Consider the following 14,949-nt stretch of genomic DNA (forward strand, 5'->3'; position numbering starts at 1 on the left):
TCAAGATGGTCTTCAGAATAATACATTAACTTTAAAGGTCGGTCATTTCATCAGCCACCACGGAAATTTTAATTTTAAATATTTTTTTTTGTGAGCAAGGGGAGTTGGTAGAATTAAATGCAATTTCACGACAAAAGACGTCTGTAGATATTTTATGTATTTCGATGGCTATCATGTGGTGTCCCGAGTGTATATGGATTACAAATTCATGCGTTGTATAATAATAATAATAATAATAATAGTATATGAGCGTCTAGGAAGTCAAGTTATATCTTTGGCTTTCATGGGAAAAAAATATATGTACATATTTGTATTCACTTGCATATTTATATAAATTAAGTTAATTAATGTTAATTTTAAATAAGATGAAAAATATAATATGATATAATATGACTTTTTTAAGTATTACAAATTAATTTAATTAAACTGTAGATAAAATTCTACTTGTGGTACTTGCATGTATTGTGATATGTAAATATATTTTCAACTATTTAAGTTCTAGATAACTATATTTTAACAAAAAAGACAATATAATATATTATATATTCATAATTTTTCATAATTTTAAAAACTTAAATATTTCAATACTATTCAGGACACTTAAATTTATTCATAAAACTTTCATTCATGTAAATATATTATTATTATTATTATTATTATTATTATTATTATTATTATTATTATTATCATAATATCCTTAACTGTAGAAAATTCAATAAAAAAAAAAAAAAACAACCACATTGAAATAAATGTATAAACAGCTGAAATAATTATTAAGAAAGTTGAAAATACATTATTTGAATTATTTGTACCTTATTTTCCTATTAAAAATATAAATAAGATAAAAGCAGCGTGCTGTTTTATAGTTTTCGAATTCAATTTAAGAATTCAAACAAAACTTCGATTGAAAATCCAAGAAAAAACAACGTACCCAATGAAGAAAATAAACAATATATTACTGTACATTTGAGGAAAATACTAAATAACGGTTGTCCGTCACTGAAACATTTCCAGCACTGACGACGAGCTGATAAACAAAGTTGTAATCCTCCTCAATAAGATGGGCTAAGAGTAACCTTTGGAAGTTTTCGATATTAAACGACTGACCCTCTCCGGTTATCCAGTAGCAGCACCATGGTTAAGCCTTTGTTTTCCACTTAAGCACATCAAAAATTCCATTAGTATAGTATCTTAACGAGTATTAAAGGCAATTGAAAAAGCGAAAACGTTCAAATCCCATTATGAGAGTACACAATAAGTCGTCAGAAAAAAATACAATTTCATTAAACCTTATTTTTTTCTCCGGAACACTTTTGGTCGCGTAATAGAGATTTCGAAGATTTCAGTTGCATATTTTATGACCTCTTACAATGTAATTGTCTTCCTTTTTTTTCTCCGCTCATCAGTTAAGTTAAATTATTCAGATATCTATTAGTGAGATCAATTCTTGCAGAGAATTTGCATCTTGATGCTACATATTTTATAGCCTTAATCTTCAGATACATTATTGGTTGTATATTAATAAGTATTAAGGATCATCATGAAAGAATAATAAAGACAGCTGATCTATGAATGATTTGAAACTACTTAAATCTACTCGCTCCTAAAATATGTATGTATAATGGTATGTCATAATACTGTGACTATTTAAAAAATATTCCAAGTGTATAGGTAATAAGAATAAACTGCATAAGTTTAACTTTTTTTCAAATTCACCATTCCAATTTTGCTATGACCAAATTGCCATCATAATTTAACTTATTATGTAAATATAATTTTAGCCTTAAAATGTATGGATTATAGCGATGAAGAAATTGTCAAAATAAAATGATGATTATAGTTCCTCTTTAAATTTAATGTAGAATTTAGGTTGTATATAATTATAAAAGTTAAAACGGCCATTTTTAAGAACTTCACAGGTATTAGTAAGAAAATAACATCATTTACTCTAACTGTATCCCCAACTTTTTAGTTTACGTTATATCACTATGACTATAATTAAAATCTTTAAGAAAAAGCAGACTTATGAGGTGCTCATAATATTTAATTTCAGATATAAATACAATTGTTATTGCTTATCTTGATACATTTATGAATAATTAAGAACAGATAATATACAAGTTTAGAAAAAATTGTTGATGGTCATAAAGTAAAATATATTTTTTCTACTTTAAAAATAAATTAAACACAATTATAAAATAACAGTACTCATTGCGTCCGTCATAGTTATCAATGAATGTGAATATAAATTGCCTCATAAACTCAAACTTAAATATAATGATAAAAAAATAACTATTAGCATATATATTATTAATTAATATACGTTATTTTTTTTTAATATAAATGCTTACTAGGATTCTTTTTTTTGCAAAATATTTAAAAAAAAATAAATGTTAGATATTATAATTTAATAACTAAATTGAACATTGCATTAACCATTAACACGCTTTACCTACAAAACATTTTAAAGTAAGTTTTATAAATATTTTTAATTATCTTAAACATAATAATATTCAACTCATTTACATATTTAATAAAATAATTGATATTGTATGTTGATTTTCTTATTCATACAAAACTATCCATATTTAATTATTTTACCTTAAATACTACCTTCCCCCCTTTCGATAGTAACAACTTAAGTAATTGTCTACATATCCGTTTTTAACAGTGCCAATGATTTTTTTTGAGATTAAATTTCCAAATAATTATTTATAATTATATTTACACTACTTTAATAATTATACGTATCATTCCTACAGCTCTACTATCTACCGAATTCACCTAATTTCACAATTATGCGTACCTATACTGTGAGTACAGTATACAGCTAAATATAAGTTATTTTACTATTATTTTTTTCTGACTTTATTTTATTTTTTTGACAAATAACTCAAGAATAAAGTTGTTTGAAATGAATTACCTACAAGATACGTGGACAATAATAATATTGTTAAATTCCGTGGAAATCATATTCTGGCTGAGTGGCACTTGCACGTAGTCATATTATGATCGAGTAACAATAATCCAGAGGTTAGCAATATTAACTCTTCTAGTATTTCTAAATTGCAATAGATCTGCAAATATATTATATTCGTTTTCGAAGACATTGACGGTAGATATACGATTTAAGTTTATTTTTAATCCACGATCCTATACTTTTTCTTGATGAAAGAACTGTGTGGTAATTTATATAATATTACATTTCATATACTAATTAATATAAAGAACAATAAGAGCCGTGTGGCTACCGGTCGTAACTATAATAAAACAAACGTGTGGTGCATGTAAAGTATAAATTTGAAGAATGACGAGTTATAAATAAACATATTCAAAAAATAACACTTGGGTTGGCTGGCGTATATTTCGTGAACCATTGTAAAAGAACCCAGCAGAGCTTATATTTCTCTTAGAAAATGTATATTTTGTGTTTTATAACACTTGGCATTATTATAATATATATATGCATCACGTGACAGTTATGACGGATGACCTTTACGGTACTCGTCATTATTATAGAACGCTCTCGACTCTGAAAAACTTGACCCATTACCCTACACAACGATATAGAGTGGTCTAATAAAACATAAATAAACACAGTTGTTTATATATATATATTACGTTCATACAAATAATTTTTTTTTTCATACCACCCTGAACAACTATTTTCTCATTAAATTTTCCTGAAATCGATTATATTATTATAAAATATGCTTTCAACGTGTGCTTCCGGAATAGATATTATAATTTTCGTTTGAACCGTTAAAGCACTAAAACAGTCATTTGCAGTGTTCTTCTCTCATTGTGATATTATCCTGTCTGAGTCTTTGTGATAAAATAATGCTATTTACTTCAAATAGATTATTGTCACAATTTTATTGTCGGAAAGACAATTCAAGCAATAATAATACAACAGTTTTTAATTATTTCATTCCTTGAAAATCAGCGATATCGAACTACATGATTTTATAATGGTCAAAACATTATTATCTAACATTTATACATTGTTTTTATTATTATTATTGCCACTGCTAATCAACTTTGACCGGATGCTTTGTAGTGTATTTGAATTCTTATATGATAACCAGAGCAAGGATTTTCGTGTATTTGTGAGTCTTATCTGTTGAACTTTATCGTATGCTTAGTAAGTACACAATACATTTCACAAATTTGTGATAAAATAATTCACTTTATTTCCGGCTGTATAGGTATAAAATTTATATATTATAATAATACTAGATGTCACGTTATAAAATAGACACTTGTTAAAGGATAATGCCAGGAAATACATTGTAGCTTATAATAAGTTATGAGTGTTCTAAATAAAATATGTAATAATAAACATCGACCTAAATGAAACGGAATCAAAACATTAGAATGTCCATCGCGGACTGTTACCTGATCACGAGTGTTACGGTTAACAGCCGTAGTGGAGCGGGTACGGTCATGGAAACATAGTATACTTAGACGGAACCACAATAGCAAAAAATGACACCGTCTTGAAAGGACTAGAATTTTATTTTTATTTTTTTTTTTTTTTTCATCGAACGATCCCGGTGAAAAATATATCGTCAGAATTTCCCATTGGCTGCCCGTCATAAACATAGGTTTCCACATAACCTTTAGCTTTTTATTTTTATTTTTTAACCAATACAACCCTTAATAATTGTGAAACTGACATAGTGGCAGGAAAAAAACATGTGTGGCCACGACCTATGTGAATTTTGCTAAAACGTATCAATGTATCGCATACCCCTTGTACTGATTCATGAAATATTGGATCTTGGTTGTGCAGCGATCGTCATGATGGTGGTGTTGGTGTATATGATGGTGATGGTGGCGGTGGTAGCAGTAGTACTGGTGTATGAGCGTGTGTGTCTGAGTATATGTTGCAGTGGAAGACGGTCCGACCGTTGTGTGGTTACCATGGTTACGGTATAAATCATCGCTCACCTGCGTCCGTTCCCTCGGCTGGCATTAAATCCTTGTAATTTCCGAGAGAAAACTTCGCCGGGGGAAACTATTAAGTTTCCAAACCCAAATTAAGCACGTAACCGTTGAGCTTCTTATCTATCGCCGTAGTGGCGCGTATTGGATAGAGTTGGCACGCTGAATTCGATTATCCGGGCGTGGACCGATGACGAGCGTATAGTGAGCACTGCCGCCGCTCCTATTGAAAGGAAACCAATTAGTTCGACTTTAATTCACTGATCGAGTCGGGTTTGAAGGCAAAACTAAAACCTACCCATTAGGTACATGTAACCTGCACACAACATCAGATCAACTCCAATTATTCGAACGCGGCACTTCTGGTTATAATTATTATTACCACTCGTACATAAGTTTTAATAGTAACAAAAATAATTATAATATCCCCATTCATATAATTATTTAGTACTTGACTACGCGCTATACCGATATAACAACAAATTTCCTACTAACAATGTGTCCTGCAATGGTATAAACCTCATCATTGACTGACCGCAATTTATCCTATATTATTATATATTCTACTCGTATGCATAATAATATATACATAAGTCGAAGGTAATTCTTCGTAATCATGTCCAGATATTAATGACAAACGGTTGAATTTCCGAAAACAATATTATATTATCTCGAAACACGTATTATATCAGATAGTTTATAGAACCAGTTTAGACACACGTTAAATTTTAGAAAATGTATATTGGGTCGATGTATTTTTCGGTAAAATGATTGCAATCCTCAATAAATATAAATGTATAACCGACGTAATTGTACGAAAATATGCATAGCAAATCATATATATTTTTTTTGTCGATGCAAAATATGCAAAATACACCAATATCGTGGTAAAGCCGTCGTGTTTCTAATCATTGTTATGCTACAATCATCTAAATCGTATTGTTTACGATTATGCATTAAAAAAATTAATATTTTCTCGTATTTTCTACTCTCGTACAATAACAAAATAAAATAAAATAATTACTTTAGCAATCGAAACGACATCGCATTAATCGTAACCTAAAACCGTTGTCGGCCGTCAACACCGTCTCATCGTCTTATGTATTTTTTACCAACAGGGGTTGCCTGGGATCCGTGTGCCGTTGAAAAGCAGCTATGCGTCGGCCATGCCCCAGCAGACGGCCGTGTTCATGTACAGCACCGCAGGCCCGGACGGACAGACAGTCACGTTGCAGCTTCGTGAGACAGACGAGACCATCGAGCTGCCAGCGTCCATGCTGTCAAAAATGTCCCGGCAAACGGATACGGCCACGCTGTCCATTAGCTACCAGGACTCGGCAGAGGTGCTCACTGACGGCACCATCGACCTGCTTCTGGCTACCACGCCGCTCCATTCTTCCGGTTAGTCACTTAGGATATGATATAATATTATATAGGTGTCATATATTATGCAGTTATGATTTTGTATGGATCAAAAGGCTATGTCAAAAGTCGTCATAATTTCACGTGGGTTTTCTAAGTATCACACATTATTAGCTACGTCACCGATTTCTGGTCAACCGTGGTAACTATTGGGCTGCAGCGAATATCGAACCACAAACGTTTCCATTAGTGTTATAAATGACATATTTTAAAAGTTTCTACGTAAAAGTGTGGTTACCACTTTATAGTATTTTGACTTTGTTTTCCAAATTTTGGCTGTTCGTGGTCGTCGGGTCCATTCGTGTAAAAAGTGTTTGGCACCATTTCCAAATTTTGCGCATTGAGTACGCGTCGTTAATCGACTTGTATTTGCGATTGTGTGTGTGTGTATGTATATATGTCTGAGTGTACGTGGTTAAAAAACATTTTATCCTCTGGCACGGATGAAATCCGTCGGTTTACCCTGCACCAATACACTCGGGGAGTGAAATATAAGTATATATACAACGCGTTCGTGGTTTTGGCAACGGTAAAATTCCTCTAACCAACCCCTTCACTGCAACCCTATCACAACCTCAACAGCGCTATCAACCAGCTAGGCCATCACCACCTTATATCATCACAGGAGATGTGTTTTGTATATATTGTATATATATTTTTTACCCCTCCCCCTATACTTTATCTACACAAAGGTCTCTTTTTCCATTCTGATATTTTTTTGTTATTTTTTTTTTTTTTACTTTTATGACGTGCAATACCCATAAAATGACAAATAAGAGGCCCTTAACAATGACGGGGAGAACGCCTTTTGTTTATGGACGTCTGTAATTTATTTTATCGCCGACACCCTCCCATCACCATACATACCCTTCCAACCACACGCATGGCATCCGAAAAGTTGTACTTGCTAAAGTGACCCTATGCGCGATTCTTTACTTGCCACCGTTCACAAAGGTTTAAGCGCGCCACCTATTTACGACCATATGCTTCTCCTACACCAATTTTCAACATTTATCATGACATATACACACACACAAACAATTATACATTTATCATTAAATAATATCATATCTATGGCTTACATTAACAATGAATTCTTAGTTGAATTTTTACCTTATTGCACAAGTTCACTGCCGAAGTCCGAACAAAAAATAATAATTCACTACGTTATATGCGTTATTATTCATTAAAATATATTATTAATGGTTTGCTCTATTAAAAAATACATATAAACAAAGCTTTATTGACCAAAAGTTGAAAGTAAAAACTTTATGTGCGAATGTAATGTATTTCTTATATACTATTCGTAAACCTTAATATTAATTACACTCTATTTGTTTTTAAAGCTTAAAATATTTCTTAAAAAATGCATTAAAATTAACTATAAATAATCTAGATTATGAATAATAATAGTTTTATTTATATTTTTGTAACGAATAAAAATCATTTAAATTCACTTTCTACAAATTTTAAAAACGACTAAACAGTTCTGGTAAAATAAATATAGAAATAAAATATTTAAAAATATGTATACAAAGTAAAACTTAATATATCAACAAAATATGAATATAATATGTTTGCTTGTATGTAAATTATTTTTATTATTATTTTTTTTAAAAATTTAAATATCTGAAGTTTATTTTAAAATAAACCAATAATATTTTTTTTGTTCCTTGTTTTATTATATCAGTTATTTAGTAAAATTGTGTAATTTTGTCTTTAAAATTAACATTAAAAGTGTTTTACATAAATTAACCTTCTAACAATTTTTTTCAGAAAGAAAAACTTTAAAAATGTTTAATTTTAGTTAAAAATGCGTAAAAAGCCAGACAATAATTAATGTCACTATAGTAAAGACTACTGAGAAGTTATATTTTTAAATCTAAAATTACATTAAAGTTCGTCATGCCATGTTTTTTGAGTAGTGACAACTTTTATTATTCTAAATAAATAATTATAATAATCATACTAAATAATGATAATAATAAAATTTGTCTTTATATAGTCCACGTCTAACTTTTATCTTTGAGCATAATTTGTCAAATTCTTTTAAATCCGTTTATCGTTATTTCAAAGGGCAGACTAAGATGACAAAAAAGTAATTTAAAATGATTTTTTTTTTTTTTTCATCACTGTTTTGCATTTTAATTATTATTTAAATCAAATATATTATAATAGTAATTCTTTTTTTTTCTCACCCAAATAATCAAATTTTCAAGTTTAAGGATTTTTGTTTTGTTTTTGATAATTTTTTGACACTTAATTTTCTTGGGTTGGTTAATTTTATCATTAACATAAATATTTTCATATTATTTGATTAGCAAAATAAAAAATAAAACACCGATATCTACTTATTCATAGATTTATTTATTTTTTTTAATTGTACCTGGAAAAAAACCGATTCAGGGACAAGTATTTTTACATACTTATCTACGTATCCTTAGAGATTAGAGCCTTTTTTCATTGAGCTTGAAGACGATTCGGATATAAAAAAAAAAAAGTTTAACTCCTTACGTGATCGGCAAAATGAAAGTTCTCGCTCCCCATCGTTAATCAAATAAAAAAAAAAAAAAAAGAAAAAACTAAGGAAAAAGAGGAATCGACTAAAATTATTTAGATGTCTATACGATGCACACATAGAATCAAGTTCATTTATAGGGAGTCCTCAGGTTTCTTGGCGAAAAACCAAGAAATACAAAGTCTGTTCAGTGGATGTGATCCAAATTCAAGAGTAAATAATATTATATTTTGTTTTAATATGTATTATGTTCCTTTACGAGTGTTAAGCTAATTTTTAACTGATTATATAAAACTGCTCACCCATATCAGGAAAATAGTTCACAATTAAAATCTGTTTCAAATGACCTATTCACAGGATTTGTGAAATAAAAAATAAATACCCATCGCTATTAGTTTAATAATTTCATATTATCAATTTATTGTTCATTGGCTAAATATAACACTTTATGTTTTATTTTACTATGAATAAATATAAATTGAAAATCAATCATTATTTTGTTATTGATACGAAAATTACATTTCAAGTTATCATTAAAATTATAAAACTAAAGCTTAAGTAATTAATTTTAGTTATACAAATTATCAATAAAATTACTTTGATGTTTAAACCGTTATAAAAAATTACGAATGCCAAAGAGATAACAATTTTCATTGCTTTATAAACATTAGTGAAGAGTTTAGGAGCACTTGACCTTTTCAAACACTATGCCCTATGAAGTTTTCGTTCACTCTGATAGTAATTCATTAGGGCGCAAAGGCCACGGGGAGGTCCATCTGTATCCAAAAAGACATTTCGGTCAAAATGTCAAGTTCCCTGCTAGTGGCCAACAAATGGGTTACATATTCAACCGTCAACCCCCGTCGTGACGTTTAAAAATCGTATTTTTATAGACAAACGATTTAAAAATAATAACATCAAAGTAGTTTCTATTTTTTAATGTTGTGGAAAAATAAAAGTTTTGTTCAAATTTTCATATTCGTCAGAAGTCTCTTTATTAATTAAAAAAATTGAGCTTGTGTTATTAATTTTGTCCTCTAAAACGTACTACGAGTGTTAAATCAGAATAAAATAAATTGGTTTCTATAGTTTTATACTTTTTCCTATGATCATACTATAGTTGCCAGAATGAATTGTATAGTTAATTTGAAATGAGGTTAATTAGTACGAATGAAGTGACCGAAACGATTGTGAATATAATTGTACAGACATAACACAATCTTCAAATTGGAACCGCGTTGAATATTATTAAGTATAAAATGTACGCATCACATAATATGCACACCTACTTTAAACTAGGTTGATCGACAAGACAAACTACTCGATACTTGCAAGTCGGCTGTTTACTCGTTTAACCTGGCAATATTAAACGTAAATTTATTTTAGGGAAACTTGCGATAACTTCCGGCTGGTCGTTGATGAAAAGTTATACTAATAAATGCTAGTATCTATACCGACTATGTTATTCAACTATTGATTATACACAAATATCAAATAATATGTAGTATAATATAACAATTATTATAGCACATTAATATGCTGGTATACATTCAAATTTTCTGGCGATAATGAGGACCAAAATGTTATATTGTACTGTAGACATTACTATAATGTTGTACACACATTTAAATATCAGTTAATATGATTCTTAATCGTAATTACCTATAAGTAATTAGTATGTTTTTAATTCTCGTTGAAAAAATAATCAAAGTTTCATTGCGTCGCAATGGCATCTTCAGTGTAAGTTAATTATTCAAACGGTTATGATATAGACGTGTCGTCATTCAGGTCGGCAATAAGTACGAACGGCTTTTTATTTACGGTCGACTATAACTTGCAAAGCCTAATGACAGTTTTATGTAATTTAATGTGTGCTATGTATCTAAAGGATTTTACTTAACAGTAATTTAACCGTTGCAGTTATTATATACCTATAGTTTCGTCATCGCGGTACGAAAAGACAAATATTCACATTATGTTTCGAGAAAAACCACCACTTTTCGGAAAATCGTGCGAATTATTCCGGTTCGGTATCTCGTCGTTCGCCGGTTATCTTCCCAACAGTAATCACGTGTTATCACACACAATGCAGCCGTACATTGTACTATTATTGTTATTATTATTAATACTATTCACCGATGCGAACATTTCGTTTCACATTAGAGCGCCACGGTCCGTTAGTGCGTGCGCGCGCCTCACGCGGTAATGGTATAGTGGTCCACGTCATCGCGTCACGCAGCCGCCGCCACTGCCACATGGTATATTATATTCTGTACTCAATTATAACAATTATTATTATTACTATCATTATTATTATTATTATTATTATTATGACTACAATGACGAACGAGCAAGTGAGCAGCAGCAGCAGTGTTGCATTATGAATTCCGCCGAGAAAACCGCTCTTGCCGCCGCGGGCACAGAGTATAATTTCCCCGCGAGACCGCCGGATGGTTATACATTACACACACACAAACACTCACTTACATACATACACATATAGTTTACCCGAGTTTCATCCCTACTCCACCGAATCGTAACTTCCGGCAAAAAATCTGCACGATTGTGCGGCGGTCTGTATATATGTACGTGGGAAGAGGTGTATATTGGGCGAAAGGGGTGTCACTTTGCGGCCTTTTGCACGCGCATAAATTATTATACTATTTGAGCTTGAGCTCTTACAGTTGTGACCAATTAATATATTCGGGTGCAAACATTATTAACGATACGGCATGTCACACGGATGTCCGCTCGTTATGCATGGCAGTGGCGTGAGCTCGCATGGCCCAGGGTGATCGTAGTGGTTCGTAACAAACTACATAAAGTTGCCCGAATTTTCAAAAAGGAAAATATTGTATAATAATCAAATCCTAACCTAACCTCACACGCGGCACAATATATTTACTAAATCGTCCGACTCATCAAGGCCTAATAGTTAGTATGGAAAACTATCATCGACAACGCCTTTGTTGTGCGTTTTCTTCTTTTGAAATGGTAAAATTTTCAATGTAGTTTTTACACAAATAACTATTATTTTATTTTTAACTATTGTTATCCGATGATGTATAAAATGCATTTGTTATCGCTGAATCTAATCACGCTTTCATCAAAAGTTTTTCGTCGATGAACGAAAGAAAATAACAATACACTTCATGCTTAAATAATAGTTATTTGGCTATGAATAAAATATTATAACAACTTAAAATAGTAATCAATGAATAATTAAAATTATATTTTTATCTATTGAACGTTTATTTGAATAGTACATTAATTTAAATGTTGTAATTAATATGTGTATTTATGTCATTAACACGTTTTTGTTCCGTTTCAATAAAAAAAATTAAATTTCCAACTTCCTATAATAATAATAAATATTACATTGTAGTTAAAAAAAAAAAAAAATTAATTGGTAAAGTTTTTTTTGTATTATAAATTATAGTTTCTTAATATTTAATTATTACATTTTATTCATAACTATTATACCTGTACACGAAAAATATATTTTAATAATATACCTAGTAAATAAAAAACAAATTTTTCTTCCGCAAGGAATATATAGCTTACTTAACTACAAAGACTTTAGAGAAATAATTTTGTTTCAGTCATTAACCAACAGTTTAAAAAAAGGATTTTAGTGTTTTTAAAATGTTTAATTATTATTATTTTTAAAATAATCATTATTATTAAAATTTATAATTAATAAGACGTCACTTTTTAGTTTTATATTAATGAATTCGTGTCATTTAAAATAAAATATATGTGTATTGTATTATTATTAAAGTTGAATGCAATTTTCTAGTATTTTACAATTTACATTTAATAATATGAAAGTTTAATAATTCAATATTTACTTTACAACATTAAACTGATTAAACCATATTAATTAAATTAAATAACAATTTTTCAACTTTTCCATGAGTTTTTATTAACTTTTGACATATTAAATGTGATCTGCACACGAGCTACGCATAAATATATACATATATTAAAAAAAAATGTACACACAACATTGTCAGATAACGTTGACGTCATTTTTTCTGTAGTAATATGAAAACGTATTATAAACAGTACAATATAACGTTATTGTTATCGTGGAATTGGGGTTGGCTTAGCTGTCTAAAAATAACATTCGTTATGTCTGTATTAAGCCATACGAACCTTAATAATCAATCTGCATAAATGCATAATTCACCTTAAAAAAATCATTTTTTTTTTTTACTTTTACACTCTATTTCGTTTCATTAATTCAGCGAATTTAATATTTGTAACGTAGTTCTTTGAGTATATAAAATGTCAGTTTATCATATTAATTAAGCGATCGAACTATCTAATAGATTTTCATAACTAAACAGTTTTGATATTACTGACGCAATATCATGCAATATATAAAAATATGAGTATTAAATAGAACGAAAATAAATATAATTTTGATGTATAAGGGGATGTGTTATTTCATTCGGGATCAGTTAACGCAACGGCTGTTACAATAATATTATTACCCTATTATTAAGGCCACTCACCTAGACTCATAAAACTTGACGTGACGCATTTAATTCGTCGAATTCTTTTGCACTATAATAAACTCAACGAGTTTTTCCAAAAACATTTTTCATTTATTATCTTACTTGTCGTTGTAAACAATTTTTGACCGTACCACCACTCCCTCCGTCACCGCATGTACACTATATGTATATACTATATCATGCACGTCCTACATATACTCACCCCGTTTGTAGACAAAAGTGATCTCTGTCTGTTACGGTACAGAGAGTATTGTGATACGATTTAAGTTTTTCAAAAGTTCTTGCTCGTTGAAATTCGTTTCTTAACTCTTGTTTGTAAAAACACAATACAGTAAAAAAAAAAAAAAACAACATGAAATTTACTTTTTAAAGTATTGGCGGTGATATTTCGATACATTATTGCCACAAATATATATATATATATATATATCGGCGATGCGTGTAAATAGTGTATATGTGTGTATTTTCATTTTCTGTCTGTATGTCTGCCTGTCTTTCTTTCAACCATTTGAACCGTGTAATTTCGGATGCCGTCATTCTGACATTTTTTCTACCCTTTGTAACTTACGATTGACACAAAGAAACACCATGTGAAGTTTTTGAAACACGAGCCAATCAGAGTGCGCATACAGACGAGTAAAATGAAAAAAAGAGTCTAATGAATTTTCAGTACAAATACAATATAGTTGGGTGTACCTATACTATACACATATAAAGATAGAGGGTAAGGGAAAAGCTTAAAGCGATCTTTGTAAACGTTTATCTCGAGTTATAATTGCTCCTAAGTCCTAAAACCAACTTTAAGGAATTACATTTTCTCTGTAATTTACTATGTGATATCAGTTTAAGAGAGTATTTTACTTGGATTGCTACCAACAAGTCATTTGGTCAAGTATAATATTCTGTATAAATACCAACGTTTCTTGTGGGTGCCTTTTCGTTTCAAACAAATCATACATAGAAATATAGAAGAGTCAAACCACGCCATTCGTTTTTAATATGAAATATTTAAGTGTTTTTTTTTTTTAGATTACAAGAGTGGTTTTTATTTTTATAAAACAAATTATATGTCTTGACAATTTTCAAGAATGTCTGTCAACCTAGTAAAATTGAAAAATTTTACTTGACATATATGTATCAAAACACGTACTTTATATTATTATTATTATTATTATTAAGCATATATTCAAAAAATGAATAAATTATATAATATAATATAGCAAAATATATTATATGTTTACTTGTGTGTACTATATACTGTAGTATACTAATATAATGTAATATTGGGCATATACTCCTAGCGTTAAAGTATATTATTTTAGAGTAAACATATTACAACCATAAATATACCAAGTATATAAATAAATATTTATTTATAAATTTTATATTGCTTTTATGGAGTAGAATAATAATATTACAAATTATTTCAAACCATTTAAATTAAATTCGTATTTATTGACGAGCGCGATAATTTAAAAATAGTCATAACTTTAAACATAGATCTTATAAATATTTATTAAAGTATATGAAACTGAATAC

General features: G+C 29.5%; 1 protein-coding gene across 1 annotated transcript in view; it reads left to right on the forward strand.

The window, feature by feature from the left end:
• LOC112594951 (serine-rich adhesin for platelets) overlaps positions 1-14,949 on the forward strand; it is a 236,069-nt gene that overhangs the window by 85,443 nt on the left and 135,677 nt on the right. Inside the window, 1 exon segment of the mRNA XM_025339980.1 lies at positions 6,066-6,348. Within this exon segment, the coding sequence (XP_025195765.1) occupies positions 6,066-6,348 (283 nt within the window).

Source organism: Melanaphis sacchari, unplaced genomic scaffold, assembly GCF_002803265.2.
Source record: "Melanaphis sacchari strain LSU unplaced genomic scaffold, SCAv2.0 Contig24_pilon_pilon, whole genome shotgun sequence".
NCBI classification, from domain to species: Eukaryota; Metazoa; Arthropoda; class Insecta; order Hemiptera; family Aphididae; genus Melanaphis; species Melanaphis sacchari.